The 19,263-nt window shown below is 44.4% G+C and overlaps 1 protein-coding gene across 3 annotated transcripts in view; it reads right to left on the bottom strand.

Moving 5' to 3' along the window:
• FAM171A1 (family with sequence similarity 171 member A1) overlaps positions 1-15,315 on the bottom strand; it is a 123,567-nt gene extending 108,252 nt beyond the window's left edge. The window contains exon 1 of one of the 3 annotated variants that reach the window (XM_079793997.1): positions 15,015-15,315. In XM_079793997.1, coding sequence (XP_079650123.1) covers positions 15,015-15,111 — 97 coding nt within the window. In that variant the 5' untranslated portion in view covers positions 15,112-15,315. The remainder of the gene's footprint in view (positions 1-15,014) is intronic. The other 2 variants (XM_079793995.1, XM_079793998.1) reach the window with 2 other exon arrangements.
• Between the last annotated feature and the right edge of the window lie 3,948 nt (positions 15,316-19,263).

Raw genomic sequence — 19,263 nt, 5'->3', positions numbered from 1 at the left:
CAAATTTAAGATAATAATATAAATATTTCAGGGGTGAAAGGTAAGGAAAGCAGACTCTCTGTTGGATGGATGAGTAGATAGATAGGTGGGTGGGTGGGTGGGTGGATGGATGGATGGATGGATGGATGGATGGAGCAGCCATGAAGCAGCTAACAGGAGGATAAGGTTAGGAAGCGTCTAACTTCACATCTTGCCAGTCCACGCTCTCCTGTACACATCTGCGGAAGGATTATACCTTTAGAAATGGGAAGATATGAGATATATAATCTAACAAGTGCACATAAACTACACCCCTGGTCCAAAAGGTAGTAACTCCTTTCTCAATTTTACTTAGCTTTTTGTAGTACTTTAACATGTATTTATTTTAGAGGCGTAAGTTCAATATTTAATTGACATTGCATAGATTTCCATCAAGACACTGAAAGAAACATCATTACAGGCAATGACTTTATTTTTAAGTTTGAAGAGGAAAATGAATTTCAAATAGAAAAAACACACACAAACTGTTTCAAACAGAACCGGGGAAAATACACTATTAGGAGCCTTTTATCAATGTGAACTCCAACCAAAAAACTAAGTTACAAGAATCCATTCTAAAGAAAATACAAAGTATGTATTAAAAGCCAGTTTAACAGTTTGCTCTGCCAAGAGGTGAGTGAGCTAAAGGATCACTTTCTGAGTTTAATTTCATTAGGCAGTCTTTAAGTTTACAGTAAAGGAAAAAGTGGATCCATACAGCTGTGCACGGAGCATGTGCCCTGTGTGCCCGGTGAAGGGGTGTAGGAAGGAGAAACTTAATTTCGCTGCAGCCATAGTGGTAACATTTGGACGATCCGTGGAGTGAGGGAGTCTGCATGCAGAGCCTAGAGAGCGAAGCCCCCTTCCAAAAGGCTCCCTGTGTTCCAGCAAATGGCTGTAAACTTGACCAGACTGCAGACCCGTGTCCTCCACCCTCACCGGTTGAGTGCATTAACTTTTCTATCCCTCTCCCATATGCTTTTTCACACGTCTATACATGTGCAGCAGATGGTAGGTAACAAAGAGAGAGCCATCAGCCGAGCAAAAAGCGGAACCCCATGTTCCAGAGGAGGCATCTGAAAACCAGTCACCTCCAACCTCTGCTTAGATGGAAATATTTTAAATAATGAAATGACATTAAACACAAGTAATATCTTTTATGTCATCCTTTAGAAGCAGAATCTATCTGTATTACAATACTTGGAATAATAGACTTGCATTTATCTAATGCTATTCTGTTTTCCTAGCTTAAAATTAACAATAGGTTTTCTTTTTTTAAAAAAAATATTTTTTTTATTGATTTCAGAGAGGAAGGGAGAGGGAGAGAGAGATTGAAACATCAATGATGAGAGAGAATCATTGATCGGCTGCCTCCTGCACAACCCACACTGGGGATCGAGCACACAACCTGGGCATGTGCCCCAACCGAGAATCGAACTGTGACCTCCTGGTTCATAGGTCGACGCTCAACCACTGAGCCGTGCGCTTGGGTGAGGATGACTTTCTATCACATTAAACACCAAATAAATGTAGGGCTCTGAGAATCCGCCTTCAGGAATCAGGCTGAATAAATGTTTCTCATGAGCATCGAACAATAAAATATTCTAAGTTTGAAAAAAATCCTCTCCTTTTATAAAATCTGTTTTAATATAAATAATAGAAGGGCTATATATGCCACTAATTCTGTCTGTAAATTCTGTCTGTATAAAAGTCCAAGGAAGGCCGGTAAAGGGCTTGGGAAGAGCACCTCCACAAAAGCCCTGGACAGTGTGACTCAGTTGGTTGGACGTCATCCCATCCACGGAGAGGTCACTGGTTCAATTCCCAGTTAGAGCACACGGGGGGGGGGGGGGGGGGGGCGGGGGGAGGGTTTGCGGGCTTGATCTCTGGTAGGGGGTGTGCAGGAGGCAGCCCATGGATGTTTCTCTCTCACTTTTTCTCTCACTAAAAGCAATAAGTGTGTGTGTGTGTGTGTGTGTGTATTTTAGAGGCCCGGTGCACGAAATTCATGCATTGGGGGGGTGGGGGGGGAGGTGTCCCTCAACCCAGCCGGGACCTTCTCCAATCTGGGATCCCTCAGGGGATGTCCAACTGCCTGTGAGATCGGACCTAAACCGGCAGTCGGACATCCCTCTCACAATCTGGGACTGCTGGCTCTCAACTGCTCACCTGCCTGCCAGCCTGATCACCCCCTTACTACTCCCCTGCCAGCCTGGTCACCCCCAACTGCCCTACTCTGCTAGCCTGGTCACCCCTAACTGCCCTCCCCTGCTGGCCTGGTCACCCCTAACTGCCCTCCTCTGCTGGCCTGGTCACCCCTAACTGCCCTCCCCTGCTGGCCTGGTCACCCCTAACTGCCCTCCTCTGCTGGCCTGATCGCCCACAACTGCCCTCCCCTGCCGGCCATCTTGTGGTGGCCATCTTGTGATGACATGGGGGTGGCCATCTTGTGCGAGGATGTGATGGTCAATTTGCATATTACCTCTTTATTATATAGGATATGTATGTATGTATGTATATATATGTATTTTTTAAGAAGTACCTCAACTAAAAGGGCAAGGACACTAAAAGGGCAACGGTATATACCAAAGGGAAACTGAAAAGGCCACAGGAGAGAAGAAACAGAACTGAAAAGGGAGGACCTGACTGGAACACCCACTTGTTCCCCATCCCAGATGTGGTTCAGTTCCATGGAATGCACACAGGGACAGGCACATTTATTTGAAATACCAAATGTTTATTTTTACATAGTCACATGGCAACTCAGAAGGAATGAGTTAGCAACACCCAGCCTTGTCCTCCTAAAGCCACTTCTGGGGCAGCACAGGCGTGTGCCTTCTGAGCAGGACAGTAGAGGGGAATTGAGGCGGACAGAGCCACCCTGACGGCAGGGACATACCTTGCCCACCAGGCTCCTGTGATCAGGACACAGCACCCCTGCCACGGTGCTCGCCGTCCCTCCCCACACTCCAAAACGGTGCTGGGGGCTCAGCATGTGAAGTGGAGGGCAGTGACCTTCAGAGACAATGGGCCTGACAACCGTCTCCCTACAAGAAAGAGGCCTGGAAGCGCTGCTAACAGACTAGTTCTTTCTCCACCTGCACCTCAGATAGAGAAATGGAGCGGCAGTTTCTTATAAAACTAAACATTCACTTATTCTATAACCCCAAAATTCCTCTCCTTCTGATTTGTCAGTGGTGCTGCGCAGGCTCCAGCTGCAGCAGCACCACTGACAAATCAGAAATGCTCTGGTGTCATCAGCTTTGGTTCTACACCAGGTACTGCTTGCTGCTCTAATAACACACCTATGGATACACTTGCCAACAGCCGGTAGGTCAACGGCATAGGCAGAGGAATTTAGGAAACAATCATATATATCTTGTCCAAATTTCTAAATGGTATACCCAGTCATTAGGGGAGTTTGTACATCTCAAAGAACTCAATGCAGATTTGAATTTTCTAACTTCTGTAATTGATATCTTTAGAACTTTATCTTAACTTTTTAAAAAAGGCTATAAGAATACTTTGAGGAATTAACTCAATACTGAATGACTCAAAAGGGTTAATGAAGTATCCCAAGTAACTTGAAGAAGCTGCTTAGTCATTAACCAGTTAACTGCCACGATATTTTGAATTTAATTTAAAAAGGTCTGTCACTTGCGTCTATAGACGCTTATGGCGTACAAATTGTTAAGAGATTCTGGCACTTGTTTGAATGCATGACTCTTGCACCTTCCAATTGGCATATACATTTTGGTTTCTTTCAGGAGGAGAACAGGCGTGGAAATAGTCCTACTATAACCTCTAATGGTGCATCAACAATATGCAAATATTAATTCTAGAAGGGTTAGTTTATTTTCTCTTTCCCATTCCTTCTCCACCTAGACACATACACATGGCATGCACACGGACAAACCCGCCATGGCTTATCTGGTAGGTATGTGATAAAGTGGTTCTATCTGATCAGTTTGGATATTCACTAAGAAAATTTGGCTGTGACTGATTTTTTAAATATATTTTTATTTACTTCAGAGAGGAAGGGAGAGGGAGAGATATAGAGAGACATCAATGATGAGAAACATTGATTGGCTGCCTCCTGCACACCCCCTACTGGGGATCGAGCCCCCCAACCAGGGCATTGAACTGTGACCTCCTTGTTCATACGTCCATGCTCAACCACTGAGCATCACTGGTTGGGCTATGTGATTGATTTTAATAAGACATCAAAAAATTTAAAAATTGTACATTAAAACAGTTTAAAAAATAAACATAATGTTAAAATCTTAATTTTAATTTCTAAAAGTATTCCAACACTCTTCAAACACTAGAGCCATTTATAGCTGGAAAATAAATGTATGTGCTATACTATCTGTCTGTCTACCTATCTATCTATCTGCCCACCAAAATGGCTGAAGTTAAAAAAATTAACACTACCAAATGTTGGTGAGAATGTGGAGTAATAGAAATTCTCACACATTTCGTGTGTGTCTGTGTGTGTGTGCACGCGCGCGTGTGTGAAAAATACAACAAATTTAGAAAAAGGGCTAGCAGTTTCTTATAAAACTAAACATTCACTTATTCTATAACCCCAAAATTCCTCTCCTTCTCATTTTCCCAAGAGCAATGACAACATACGTCCACAGAACTGCATAAAAATGTTCATAGCAGCTACATTTAGTCAGAGAAACTTGTGTCTATCAATAGGAAAATGGATAAACAAACTGTAGAACAGTCATACAGAGAATCCTATTCATCAATAAGAAGAAACAATCTCCTGATAAAAGCAACAAACGGATGGATCTCAAAAGACATAGTGACTAAGAGAAGCCAGAGTACATACTGTATTTATATGAAGTTTTAGAATAGGCATAAAGGTAATCTATGGTGGAAAAAATCAGAACAGAGTTTCCCCTAAGGGATAAGGCAGAGATTTACTGAGAAGGGACATAAGGAACTTTCTAAAAGGATGGTAATATTCTGTTTCATGATGGCATTTGGGGTTGCACAGATGTATGCATTTGTCAACACAAGATGTGTATGTTTCCTTGTATGTAAATTTCCCTATGAGAAAAAAATCATAAATAAATACCTTGAACACTAATGAACAACATGCATGCTGCAGTATTTCGAGGAAAGACCACTGACAGCTGAGATGTACTTTAAAATGCATCAACAAATAAGATGGATTAATGACTAGACAAAAGAATGAACAAATTATAGGTAAGAAATGAAGCAAGTAAAATGTTAGTTGTATAATGTAAGTGGTGAGTATGGGTACTCACTGTAAAATTCTTCCCCCCCCCTTTTTTTAATATGGCCAATCATTTTCACAAAATAAGTTAAAAGTAATCTGTTATAGTCCTATAACAGCATCATTTAACATTTATTTTCGAGATCACTGCATAAGCAAAGAGAAACTAAGCAGCTTTTCTTCTTTTTGAGTGAAAAAGATGAAAGTTTTGCAAGTAAGTTCAAATACCAAATCAATACACGTGCACTTACTTCACAGTCAATAAAGCCCTCACTTGATGCCAAAGGAGAACAAGGGCATCTCATCAGGCGTTACAAATCCAAACACACCTGAAGGACTGTTTTACAAATAACCACATCTTTCCCTAGCCCACCCCTCCACGTGATGGGTTCTAACAAGTTTCTCTTGTTATATAAGCAAATGCTAACAGACTTGAAACACAACCCAGAAGATTCCCCCACTCCCAGCTGGGTGTAACCCTAAATTCCACCCTGCTCCACCGGACCTCCCTCAAGAGCTCATCAGAGTTATTTGTGTGAATTTCTTATCGCTTCTCCGCATCTGAATCCCACACGGCAAGCAGCACAGAAGTGGGCTCTCTGGAGCTGCGCAGTAAATAAATGTTCAGGTTGTTTTCCATGGTTCATGGTAAAGGCAAAAGGGACCGCACACGGGGTACTTTTGTCTATCTGCATTAAAAAAAAAAAAAGTGATGTAACTTCTCTGGGCCTCAAATTCCTCTTCTATAATGTGAGACTGATATTTACACCCACAGGATTGATGTGAAGATTAAATAAGGGAACCCACTCAGGTCCTTTGCATTGTGCCTCGCATGCAGTAAGACCCTATACGTGTTTGCTAATCATTATTATTTCTTCGTATCTAGGTGAACGAAGCTGAGAGTGCCTGTTACTATTGATTACACTGATTTAACATTAAGGATAGCATAGATACCTAAATATTTACCATTCAAAGAATTTAGTATATTAGTTACCAAAATAAACCTTACTTCCAGGTTTTCAGGGTCAAAATACAAAAACTCAGGACCACTGTAAATACAGCATTTGGTATCAAATAAGCTGCTTCAGGTTTTCCTTGCACATGGGTCCCCTGAATTTAGAACTCAGTCCATGGAGTTGACCATCTAAAGTCTCAGGGCAGGAAGGGACACCGAAGTCACCCGTCCAAACCCTTCTCCAGACTCACTGAAAGGACCCTCCGCGGTCCTCGTCCCTATTCCCCTCAACCTCCCCTATGGCGGGAGATCCGCTTTGCCCACCTCTCAACCCACTGGAGCTTGACTGACCCACCCTCCACATTATGGCAGAACGAGTCCCCTAAAGACACCCACACCCTCCCTTCTGGAACCTGCCAATGTGTTACATTAAATGGCAAAAGGGACTGCAGAGGTTAACTAAGGTCATAGAGTGTAAGAGGGAGATTTTCCTGGATTGTCCAGAAGGCTCAAACCAATCACCGGCACCCTTAAATGCAAAGAACTTTCTCTGGTTGTGGTCAGAGAGACGAGCCGAGAGATGTGCTATGTGAGGGCTGGACCTGATGCTGCTGTCTTGGCAAAGTGACGAAGTACACAGGTGGCTCCCACAGCCAGCAACGAAACAGGGACCTCGGCCTCTATCCACAAGGAAATGAATTCTGACAATTTGAATGAGTTTGGAAGTAAATTCTTCCCAGAGCCTTCAAAAAGGAGCTTGGCCCTACTGATGCTTTGATTTTGGCCTTGTGAGACAGACCCTAAGCAGAGACTGGCCTGAGCCGTGCTGTGCTCAAACTTCCCACCCATGGAAACTGGGGGGTAGTAATGAGTGGTTTCCAGCTGTTATATTTCGGAAAATCTGTGACGACAGCAATAGAGGACTGATGCAATAATCCTTAAAATATTTGAGGATCCCTAAATGGTCTCCCTGCATCTTTTTTGTTCTAAATCACACATTCTCTAGGATGGCCCATCTTTCCTAAATAAGACTTTGAGGCCACCTTTTGGATCTGCCTTGCTTTTAACAACATGCCTGAAGCTCCTCCAACCAATCAATTTAGTTCAGCTCTTCTGGGGCTGAGCCTGCGATGGCTAACGAGGAGCAGCTTCTGTCCGAGGGCTGTGTGACCACAGGGGCCTGCGGGTCCAGCCCAGTGCTCAGTAATGTCATGGATGGACAATCATATGACATGCATAATGACAAAGCCAAGCGACCTGATTTCAAGCTCTCCTTTGAATGTGCTGTGGAGGTTCAATCAATCTTAAATCTGGCATCTAGGACCAAATACAATCCTTCAGGTATGGTCCCACCAGCACATGACACAACAGAATTATGTCCTAATCTGGTTTCTGGAAACTAGGCATTTACCAGGGCATCCCAAGATCACTTTGGCAGCGTTGGTAACCAAGTCATACTTTCTACTCACTTTTTACTTAGTTAATCTTGTGGTCACCTACAAGATCCAAGTCTTTTTTTTAAATTAGATTTCTTCCTTTCTATGTTTCATTTTATTTTATTTCATTGCTTAAAGTATTACAAAGAGTAGTACATATGTCTCCTTTTTTCCCCCCATTGACCTTCCCCCGGCCTCCCCTACCCCCCAGTATCTTGCGTCCATTGGTTATGCTTATATGCATGCATACAAGTGCTTCGGTTGATCTCTTACGCCCCCTCCCCCTCCTTTCTATCTTGAAATTTTGTTAACTTTAACGAATTCTTGGAGTTTACCATCTAAACTGCCCACGGAGGTTTTTATTTAACCCAAATTTTGCAACAGATTGAGTGCTTATGTTCCCCAAAATTTGTCTGTTGAAACCTAATCCTTAATGTTATTATATTTGAAAGTGGTGCCTTGAGAGCTGATTATGTGAGGGTGGAGACCATACAAATGGAATTAGTGACCCCATATGAAGACACAAAGCTCCCTTGCTCCTTCTGCTATGTGAGAACATATAAAAAAGATGGCTATCTATTAACCACCCTGATCAGACACCAAATCTGCCAGTGCCTTGATCTTGGACTTCCCAGCTTTCAAAACTGTGAGAAATAAATTTTTGTTGATTATAAGCCACCCAGTCTATGGTATTCTGTTACAGCAGCCTTTTCACCTTTGTTTCATTAGAAAGTATAATCAATTTCCCAGAAATGTACTCATCCAAATCATTAATACTATTAGTAAACGATAAATTATTAGCCTGATAATAATCACACAATGAAATTAAGAAGAAATGAAATGTTAACAAACTATTAAGATCCAAGTTACATGTGCTTTAATTATTTCTGCTAAAATAAATTTCCATTAGAAAGTGCTTTTATTGTGCCAATCTTCTCTCCAAGAGGAGAGATATAAGCTGTAACTGGTACAAAGGAAACAAACCACAACCACATCCTAATCTCAATAGCATGGAGAGGAAGAGAGAGAACTTCATCCATTGAGACTCTGCTACCAATTATGTTTTGAAATCAGAAATCTTACTAATCTGACTCACCTTACTGATTGAGAATAGTTTTAATGTCTTTAGTTCAGCCTGTCAAAACTGCATTAAAAATCACATTAAAAATATCCCCCTCTATGTGAATTCAATACTTTTTCTACTCAAATTCTGAGTTCAACAAAGTAAATTCAAGCAAATAAAATGTTCATCTGACTTGGAAATAGTTGTCTTTCCTCATAAACTTCTCTATCCCTGTGGGGTACAGGGTAAAACAAAACCAACCAATCTTTTATAAACTCAATACTAACTTCCAAGCTTTCTTTTCCTAAGCCAGCTTTTCCTGTGCCACTTGCCAGGAAAATATTTGAATATGTGTTTATATGTTTTACGTAAAATTAAGAATGTGAAATATTTTAGGAACATATTAAATCTATATTTAGTCATCTTTTTTTTCTTTAATCCTTACCTGAAGATATGTTTAGAGAGAGAGTTTGAGAAATCGATGTGAGAGAGAGAAACATCGATCGGTTGCCTCCCATACATGCCCAGACCCAGGATGGAACCTGCAACCTAGTTATGTGCCCTGACTGGGAATTGAACCTGCAACCTTTTTGGTGTATGGGATGATGCACTAACCAACTGAGCCACCTGGCCAGGGCCATATTTGATCATCTTATCTTCCGATGCAATTTAAGTAATATGAGCTTTATACAATTGTTTCTGTAATTGTTTTATTTAGAGCATCATATGACATTGGAAACCATTATAGAACCAATATTTTCCAGTCTATGCAGTCACTGCTTAAATATCTGATCATTAAAAGGAGTTTTCTTACAATCTTTAGGAGCACTCTCGGAAATAAAACTTGTGTCTGACTATGGATAAATTCTTGGAATATGCAAAAATAAACATGACAGACAACTAGTAGCTGTATTTTTAGTCATTATTTAGTGTTAGTTGGTTTTATCTTACTCAGGAAACTCTTACCTAATTACATTAAAAGTATCTTCATGCCCTTACTTTATGAATTTATTTTTCCATTTCTTTTCCAATTGGATTGCAAAATATCACAGGGAAAAAACCTCTAAATAATCAAGCTTTCACAAAAATATACTGCCCCCCTCCACACAACCCTTCTTTGTCTAATAAGTAGCATACTTTATTCATACAGCAGATACTCAATACTGTACTTAGGATTTCAAGAGCAGAAAAGAGAATATAGCTGTAGGTGAAGGGAAGTGAGGATGTACACCAGCCATCCAGGGGGCAAGGAGTGGTACATTCCTGCTGGAGAAGACCATTCAAACTGGTGAAGAATAGATCAAGTTGGAAAAGGCAGGAAGACTGTAAAGGCCAGACTTAGTAATTAGACATACTTTGGGCAACATGAAAATACTAGTGTTTCTGCAGGAAAGAAACATGACTAAAATGGTGTTTGAAGAGGGACATCACGGAAGAGATGTTGGACTGAAAGGAGAGACTAAAACAGGGACCCTCTAGGATGAAGGTATGCAAAGTAGTGAAAATGAAGAGAAATGAATGAATGAATGTTTATGAGATATGTTGGGAGGATAAGTATGATACATTAACAAGTAGTAAGGTCTTCAGCCTTAAAATAACTGAGTGGTTCCTTCCCTTCCTCCATTATTTACTTACCTCTTGGCCAAAGCCCTAAAATCAAGAAGATTCAAACTTCTCTACATTCTTGAGTTCATTTCCTTGGGAAGAGACTCGAGCCAGGACACTTCATTATCCTTATCCCACACTCAGTTGCCAGTGACCCCTTCAGCTGCTACGGGACCTGCCCAAATGTCCTATGTCTTCCTTCTCAGGACGACACTGAACTTAATCCCTTTGCTCCCAGTTGAGATGGAAAATTCACAAGAGAGGTACAGTAGTTTCACACTTCCTGTATTCCCTCTCAGGTGTAGTGTCAAGGATAATCCAGGTGTTTACGCTGCCTCTGCCCTCTGCCTGCACCAGGGTGTCCTCAATTGTTCGTGTGGTCCAGGCCTAGAGTTGGCTGGACTCATCTGCCTAAGAGAGGCAGAGAAGTATCAGAAGGGCTGTGCTGAGACTCTGGAACAACATGGGGGAGGCCATTCCAAGTTCGAGGGGGGACCCTACTGTTTCATTGTATGAAGGCATTGGGGGCCTATGGTGACATTAAATCACAACTTTCTTTTACCTCATTTATTACCAATAGGTATCTTTCAATAATAATTAGAGCCAAGCTTAAAAGCAAGCAAGATTCCTACTAGAGTGGCTTGTGGCTACACGTTCTTTCTTCAGCTGTGAACAATCCCAACGCTGGGAGGAACACAGAGGACTCGTGCACCTTGCTTACAAATAAAAGTCACATCTCACTGATCTCATCAGGGGAAAATTTAGTTATTTTGGTGGCTGTAGTAAGGGTCCTGGAGGCAATCCTCAAGGATCCCCAACATGGCTCCAATTTGGCGGAATTTTGTTAAGCAGATGCAAAAACTTCATGCATTTCTCCGTTACATTTAGTGGCTTGGACCCAAGAAGTAGTCTACACTCCACCGTTACCCTGACTGTACAGGTACAGCTCTTTCATAATCCTTGAGGATTAGGGTTTGTATTAGTTTCCTATAACAAGTTACCACAAGTCAGTGTCTTAAAACTACACGGATTTACTATTTTACAGTTCTAGAGGTCAGAAGCCCAGAATCAGTGTAATTGGGTAAAGGGAAGATGTCGGCAAGGCAGCATTCCCTCTGGAGGCGCCAGGGGAGAATCCGTTCCCTTGCCTTTTCTGGGTTTTAGAGGCCGCCTGCATTCCTTGGCTCACGACCCCTCCCTCCACCTTCACAGCCATCAATGTAGTACCCTCCGTCTCTCTCAGACTCCGCCTCTCTCTTGTGAGGATCCTTGTGATTATATTGGGTCCAATTGATAACCCAGACTATCCAAGATCCTTAAGTTAATCAATTCGGTGAAGTTCCTTTGCCATGTCAAGTAATATATTCATAGATTCCTCCTGATACCTTATGTCGCTTCCTGGTCTTTCAACTGATCACCATGCTCCAATAACTCAAATTTGAGTTTAGCAAAGAACAGACCTCAAAGAACAGAGAGAGAAGAGAGACAGCCAACCATTCTCTTCAAATGCTATGACAGATTGTAGCTTCTCTGAGATGAACAAAAAGTTAGCATATCATTGCAAAATTAGATAATGAGCAGTAACGTCAAGATCATACAGAAGGCTGAGCCTGAACTCCTTAACCCCGCTCTGACCTCTTTTATGCATAAACGTGCTGACCTTCAAACATACATCCCTAAAGAGCCCATCTGCACAGTTCACTGCTCTTCAAGGACAGCCCCCTCTATCAAGCCAGCCGCAAGGCAGTTTCTAAGAGACGGAGAAAGGCAAAATTAGCCAATACTTCAGATAACAGCTTCTGTAACATTAAAAAAAAAGATACTATAAACACTCAAGAGCAAATGAGATGAAACAATAAAAATATGCAATCATATTCTAGAACTAGTTCAAGTTTGTGATTAGCAAAGCCCCACTGTGACAACTAACTGTTGCTTTTGAAATCCCTTTGCGGATTCGAGGCAGCTACAGTAAGAAGACAGAATCTGAAGCCAAACCTTAAATCTTATCTTGAATACATAAACAGCAAAATTGTGCCAAGAAGTTTTGCAAGATGTTAATTTCCTCAAAACATAGCCAAGATTCACTTAATAAAGGTGTCATGTAGTCCCAAGAATCTAATTAGGATACTGTAGTATATGATCTGTGTGTTCCAGGTCTCTAAGATTTTCCCAAGTAATTTCTAAGTCCTGTTGGTATACAATATCTGTGTGTATACAACTCATATTAAAGTTTCAACAATGATTCAGGTTAAGTTTCAACAATAAAAGTAAGTAAAACTCCTACAAATTAGATTTCAGAGAAGCTAAACATTGAAGTTTTCTTCTAAAAATGCGTGTTAACAATGATGACTGCATGTTGCACTACAACAGCGATTTGCACTACAATAGCGATTCCGTGCCACAGAATTTTGTAATTAGCTTATGTGTGCCTTGAGATGATAAAGGTTGAAAATTGGTTTATGGACTAGCTGTCTTCAAACCTTCATCAATGCAGCACTGACCATGTGCAAAACAATCTACAAACCGGTGTGGGAAATGCAAAGTGAAATCAGATGCGGCAATTGTCTTCATTGTGTACCAGTATGTGATCCAGAAGAGTAGAGAAAACATGAATTTAAAAACTATGTTAAAAGGTAAGGGTCAAGATGGCTTAAAGAACTCCGTGGGGTGAAAGAGACCTTAGAATGTCCAAGGAGATTCTGTCCATTCCCATAAAAATGATACTAGCTCAAAATCCAGAAGCCAGGTAGTAAGACCCGACTTCGGTTACGGCTCCTGGGCTCAACTCTTTTAAAAAGACACCCTTATCCAATCAAGGAAGTAATCTAGGTGGGAAAATATTCAACTCAACCACCCCATAGACTAAGATTCTCTTAGCCATGGCATAAATATCCTCATGGGTTGAAAATTTCTCTTCCACTTCACAGAACATTCCATTTCTGAGAGTTGAGTTACCTGATCTGATTTTTAGCAATAAGATCTCTGTTAAATGTGGTCTCCAACCTACACCTAGTAGGTTTTATCATGACTCTTTTTTTTCCCCCCAGTTGAGGCCAACCAAGCCTTCCCCTATTTTACAAGTGCATGAACTTAATGTTTCCATATATTACATTTCAAGTGCAAAACAAAAAATGCAACGTCTTCTTTGGAATGAATGGCCTCCTTGAAATGCAAGTATCATTCATTAAAATAGCTGATTCAAAGAGAGGTAAGGGTATTCAGAGGCTACAACTGAACACCAATGATCTAATGCCCTAAACATGCATTTCCTACATGAAGAGGCATGAATCTTTTTGTACTGTATCAATGTTCCCCTTCCATAATATACACTACAATTTTATACACAATTCGTAATTGTCATATTATCCCGTAGCTATAGCAAAAGCAATGCATGAAAGAGATACTGGCAAATGGTACCGCAAGGGATGGACATGAAAACCTTGAATTCAACATGTAGGTAACAAACGAAACCCAGCAGAGCGTGGTAGAACCTTCCTCTCTGTCACAACCTCAGGCGTGAATGGCCATCCAGGTTCTTTGCTCCGATATGTGTTACATGGGGAGAGAGTTAGCATGAGGGTGGGGGTAAGGCAGGGTCTGAGCAAGAGGACACTGGATGGAGCGATCTTGGTTCATCCTGTCGGGAGGACTGACTTCACAGTTCACACACCTTTCGGCAAGGAAAGGACATGGCAAGGAGCTGGGGGGCAGGGGTGGGGGGTACGGGCTGCATGGGGGCCCTTGCGGGAGATCTGAGAGGCCCGGGGGAGGCCGGCAGCGGCGTCCTGCAGATGCTCCTCTGCGGCGGCCTCCCTCACCCTTTTGAGAAGGCCGGCAACAGAGAAGCACAAATGCGTGCAAAGGAGGCTTCGGGGCTCCCCCCCCCCCGCCCCCTCCAAAAAAAAGTCGTGTTTTAAAGACAAAAGACAGGCTCGTGGCCTTTCTCAGAGGCGACCGCATGACTTCCAGGGCTGGAGAGCAAATCTGCAGAGGCCAAAGATTAGACAAAAGGCAGGAGCTGGCGACTGCAGACCTGGAAATGACTGTTGTTGTTTTAGAGGGCTCAGGGTCTCCCCGTCCCAACTCTTCCTCCTCTTCCGGGCGCGATTCCGGGGCCGATGAGGAAGTCCCTCGGGGCCCGGAGGAGACGTCGGACAGGGAGGAGGAGGAGACCCCCCAAACTTTCCCGAACTGCGGCAGGCCGGTGGCTGGCAGCAGCCGCGGACTTGGAGTCCCAGATCGCAGGGGGCATCCCCGGGGCAGCGGCCGCCACAACAAAAGGGTCGAGCGCAGCTGCCTTCGCGTCCGGGTTTCTAGCACCCGAGCCCGGAGCGGCGAGTGGGTGGCGCGACCCGGAGGCTGCCCCTGTGGCCAGGGCGAAGGAGGAGATGGAGCCGCGTGTCCGTGTCGAGGCAGAAAGAAAAGGACCTTCGGAGGCACCCGAACGCGCCACCCGAAGCGGCAACGCTGGTGCCACCCACACCCCCACCTGTCCCCGGCCTCCCGGGAGCGCGGGCTCCGGGCCCCAGGCGTCCCCGGGCGGCGCCGCCCCCTCCGGAGCGCAGCGCGGGGGCTGCAGGCCCGGCTCCCCGGCCCGCGACACAATGCGGCGCGGCGCCTGCAGCCGCCGCCTCTGCGGCAGGCCGGGGCCCACACAAAGCCCGTCGCCGGCCGCCGCGCACCCACCTTGGGCTCCGGCGCCCGGGTCCCGCAGCGTCTTGGTCACCGCCTTCCAGACGTGGCAGCCCAGCAGGCAGAGCAGGAGCGCCGCCGACCTGCCCATCCCCGCGCCAGCGGCCCCGGCCGGCTCGGCCTCGCCGACCACCGGGACGGAGCGGCGCGTCAGGGGCGGCGGGCGGCCGCGCCTGCCTCCATGTCGCCTGCCTGCGCGCGCCGGGCCCGCCGTCCCATTGGCCGCGCCCCCGCTCGGCGCGGCGCCCGGCTCCGCAGCCCCCGGCCGCTCCCTCCTCCGCGCGCCCCGGTGGGTTCCCCGCAGCGCCGGCGCCGCGGCCCCGCCCCCCGTTAACCCCTCCGCGCCCCGCCCCGCCCCGCCCGCGGGCGGCGGCCAGCTCCCGGGCCCTGGTGCCACCTGGTGGCTGCCGCGCCGCGGGCGAGATCGTGCGCCCAGAGCCGGGGTCCCCGTGCACCTCCGTGCTCCCGCGGTCCGAGCTGTTGCTGGTGCCCACGCAGCCCGCATCCCCCCATTCTCCGCCGCTTTGGGAAAACACGCACCTGCCTCTCAAGTCTGAGGCCTTCACACCTCGTTACCTGAGGGCCTCAGGGTGTGACCTGCCTCGGTTTCCTCAGTGTAATGCCATCCTGCAGCCATTCTTGTCCCAATCCACCTGTGCTCCCAGGCTAGGTTTGACACCCAACCTGAAGGTCAAGGGGAAGGGAATCCTAAACCTGTGTCAACTGTCCTTAGGCCCTCAGTGCCTGAGTTGACAGATGAACATCTCTAGGCTGAATTGTGCTTAGATGTTTCTGGAAGGTTAGAGTGGGCAGGAAATGTGCCTTGATTAAGACCCTAGATACTTTATCTTCACTATAATATGATCTAAGAGGTAGGTATTGTTATCCCCATTTATAGAGGAGAAGATAGAGTCTAAGGAGGGTTAAGGAATTTGTCATTAGCACACAGCTGGTCAGTGGCAGAGCTAAGGTGCAAATAAAACAGGCTGGTCCCAAGGATGAAGCTCTTCACAAACACCTCAGGCTTCCCTTCAGCAGAGGCACACTCACCCCCTCCCCCAACATCCCATGCTCTCAACTTGCTCTTGTCTGTGCATTCCTTCACACAACCCTCATGACGCCCTTGACTCTCCCTACCCCATCTCCAACCAGCACTGCATCAACCCCAGGACCTCTGCCAGGGACCAAGGCCCTAAGGAAATCCGCACCAGATCCACCCTCTGCCCAGTGCTGCCGGGCAGAGGAGGGTTATTACGGTAATTTTATTAATCAGGCATTAAGACATGGCAGGCACTGTACCAAAAAGAGAATGAAGGGTGGAACTTGCCCAGTTGGCTTATAATAGACAAATTTGTGAGACACAATAAAAAACAGGAGGTGGAGAAGGCCATGTGGGTTTTATTGTCAACACAGCCAATGCCACAATCACTGCAAATTGGACACCTCTTATGGTAGCAAGTAGCGAGGAGGGCGGAAAGAAAACCCACAATTAGGAAGTACCTGATTCCTCCTCCTTCTGACTTCCAGTGTCAGAGCCAGGGGAGGGAAGTGAACGGGAGGATAGTCCAGCTCAGCCCTCAATTGCAGCTCGGGTGCCAGCGGCATAAAGAGTCCTGGCGAGCTTCATGGCTGGGTGGAGGATGGCTTCATGGAGAAGGGCGGTCCCAAAGTTTTCAAGTCACTTTCTTGGCCTAGGGAGCTGCTTCTAAGAGAGGAGGCATTAAGTGCGCACGGGAGTTGAAACTTCATGCTTCAAATATTTTGAGGATGTACTTTTGTGAAGAGACAGGAGCAGCCTGAGGAGGCCTGGGTGTGGGTGTGTGTGTCAAGAACCAGGTTGATTTTGAGATCACCTGGGGACTCCTACAAAATCCTGAGAACAGAAGCATAAGATCTCATGAGGGAACAAAGGACACTATTATAGTTGGGGATCCTGGAATATGCCACTCTCACTGGACTGGAAATGTGTCCAACTTACTTGGGTTGTATTATTATTTCTATCCTACAGATAACACACTAAGGCTTAGTGAAAAAATAATTTGTCCAAATATCTAGGTCTGATGCAGTCACCTCAATTTTCTATACCATGTTACCCCAAGGATAAATTCATGCAAATGATTCAAGTTACCTCCAGCTGTGTTCAAATGGGTTTAAACCTGTTCTAATCCCTGTAAGTTCTGGTCTAGTTAATAGTATCTAGTGAATGGGATTGTGCCTATGTCAGTTCCTTGGCTTTGATAATATATAAGATGTTATCATTGGGGGGAGTTGGGTGCAGGGTATAAAGGACCTCTCCTACTATATTTAGTAACTTCTGGTGAGTTCAAAATTATTTCAAAATTTAACCTTTTGCACTCGGATGTCGAGTGTGACTAGACAAGGTTAGCATTAGAATAAAGGAATTGAGAAAAAAGCAAGTGAGTGCAAAGGGTTAAAAACACACACATAAAACCTGCTCTGTACTACTTTTTATAAGCTTTACTGTTTACTTAAAACACTGGTGTTTGTGACCCTAGTCTGAAGTTCTAGAACTTATATGAGTGGGAGTAGCCTTAGTTAACATTAAATGATTAGCCTGATCAAGTTTGGATCACAATCATTGACTATAGATACTCTGGTATAATGCTTGCTATTATTGTGTGTCCCAAAATTTTTGTGGATGACATAGCAGTTTAGGGGAAGTTTAGGTACCTTTATAGCAACATCCAGGCTTGTATAAATAGTTTCAAAACCCCCTCCTCATTTTGCAGACGCCTATTTAGACACAGAAACAAATTGAATACTTTGCACAGTGCGTCCTCAACCTGCAAGCCTGTCTCAATGCCCAGAGGCGAGCTGGGACCCCCATGTGCATTTGTTTCCCAGTTATTTGGATGGGAGGCTAAGCAAGCACAACTTCTGCTAAATCACACAAACAGGTGTACTTTCCTATCATCTGTCCAGAGTTACATAATAATTAATAATCACACTTCTCCTTTACAGGGATAAAAGAACATGGCTTACCTTTCCTCCAGTTCCGTAAACAGACTCCCACTTAGTAACTGTGGGGGGAAATCGCTGCCTGATGGGAGTGTCTGCAGAACAATGGAAGTTAGAAGTGCTCTTTCCCTCAAGAACTTTTCCTGTTGCTTTTATGAAAATCTCACCATTTGACTAGAGATGAATTATGACTGTATTTGAAATTGCTTAGAAGTTGCCTGTCTGTGCAGCATTTGATTTTAATTTGCAAGTTCCCTGCCAAAAGCAGTGGTGCCATATATAGAACTTTTCCTGTCTGAATTTTCCAGACCTTGATTTCACAGGCTCTGCGTCAAGGTTTCTGAGCTCAAGATTATTTATTCTATTGAAATCTTTCCTGAGGTTGGTGCTCATGTGGTGGAATTTTAATTGTCTGAATTTATTTCAAGAGGCATTTTCCTTCCTGTGCCCCTCTCTCCTCCTGTCTCCCTCCTCCCCCCCCCCCCCCCCCGGGGGTAAAAAGCTGCCTGTGAACAACAAACTTTTTATGAGGTTTGTGCAGATCAGGAAGTGCCACTGACATTCCCACTCTGTTAGCTGCTGCTTTTACTAAAGTTAGATAAAATGTAGCCATAGATAGAAATTATAAGGGCTCAGCGTTTTTTCAGAACCCATTTGCCATCCATTTGAAAAAGAAAGAGGTAAATAAATTATTAAAAAGGAATTGCTGTGTTTCTTTTAACTCTGATACTCCAGCACTTTCTCCTCTATTTGTGACTCAGCAACCATAGGTCAATCTCTATGACTTTCCTACAGGATCCTTCTTCCAAAGACATCCTTCTTTTTCTTCTTCTTCTTTCTCCCCTTCAGCCTCCTTTCCCTCATTCAGGTTCTCAGCCCCAAGCAGTATCTTATTAAGAAAATAGTTGAGTGAATGAATGTCTGATGTCAGCTTCATGTGAGACATTGCAAGTGTACATTAACCACAAGAGTGACTCTCCGGTAGTGTAATTTCAGATCCCCTGTGTGGCTATGCTCCTTTGCATGCCCCACGGTGACTATAGGCGTCCAGGACACATCTCAAATCCGGCTGTTGGAAAGAATACTCAGTAGCTAGTGGCTCACCACGAATCCAGTTGCTCAGAGATGTATTTTAGGCCTGTTCCAATAGAGCAAGGGGAAGTTTCTAGCACAACTCTTTGCTGGCCATTGAATTATTGTCATGGACAAGGAACGCTCAAGGAGAATGGGAAAGCGACCTCCACATTCTAACAGGAAGAAATGT

The sequence above is a fragment of the Cnephaeus nilssonii genome (assembly GCF_951640355.1).
Source record: "Cnephaeus nilssonii genome assembly, chromosome: 1".
Classification (NCBI taxonomy): Eukaryota; Metazoa; Chordata; class Mammalia; order Chiroptera; family Vespertilionidae; genus Cnephaeus; species Cnephaeus nilssonii.
The sequence above is the reverse complement of the archived record's forward strand: the minus strand, read 5'-3'. Positions and strand labels throughout refer to the sequence as shown.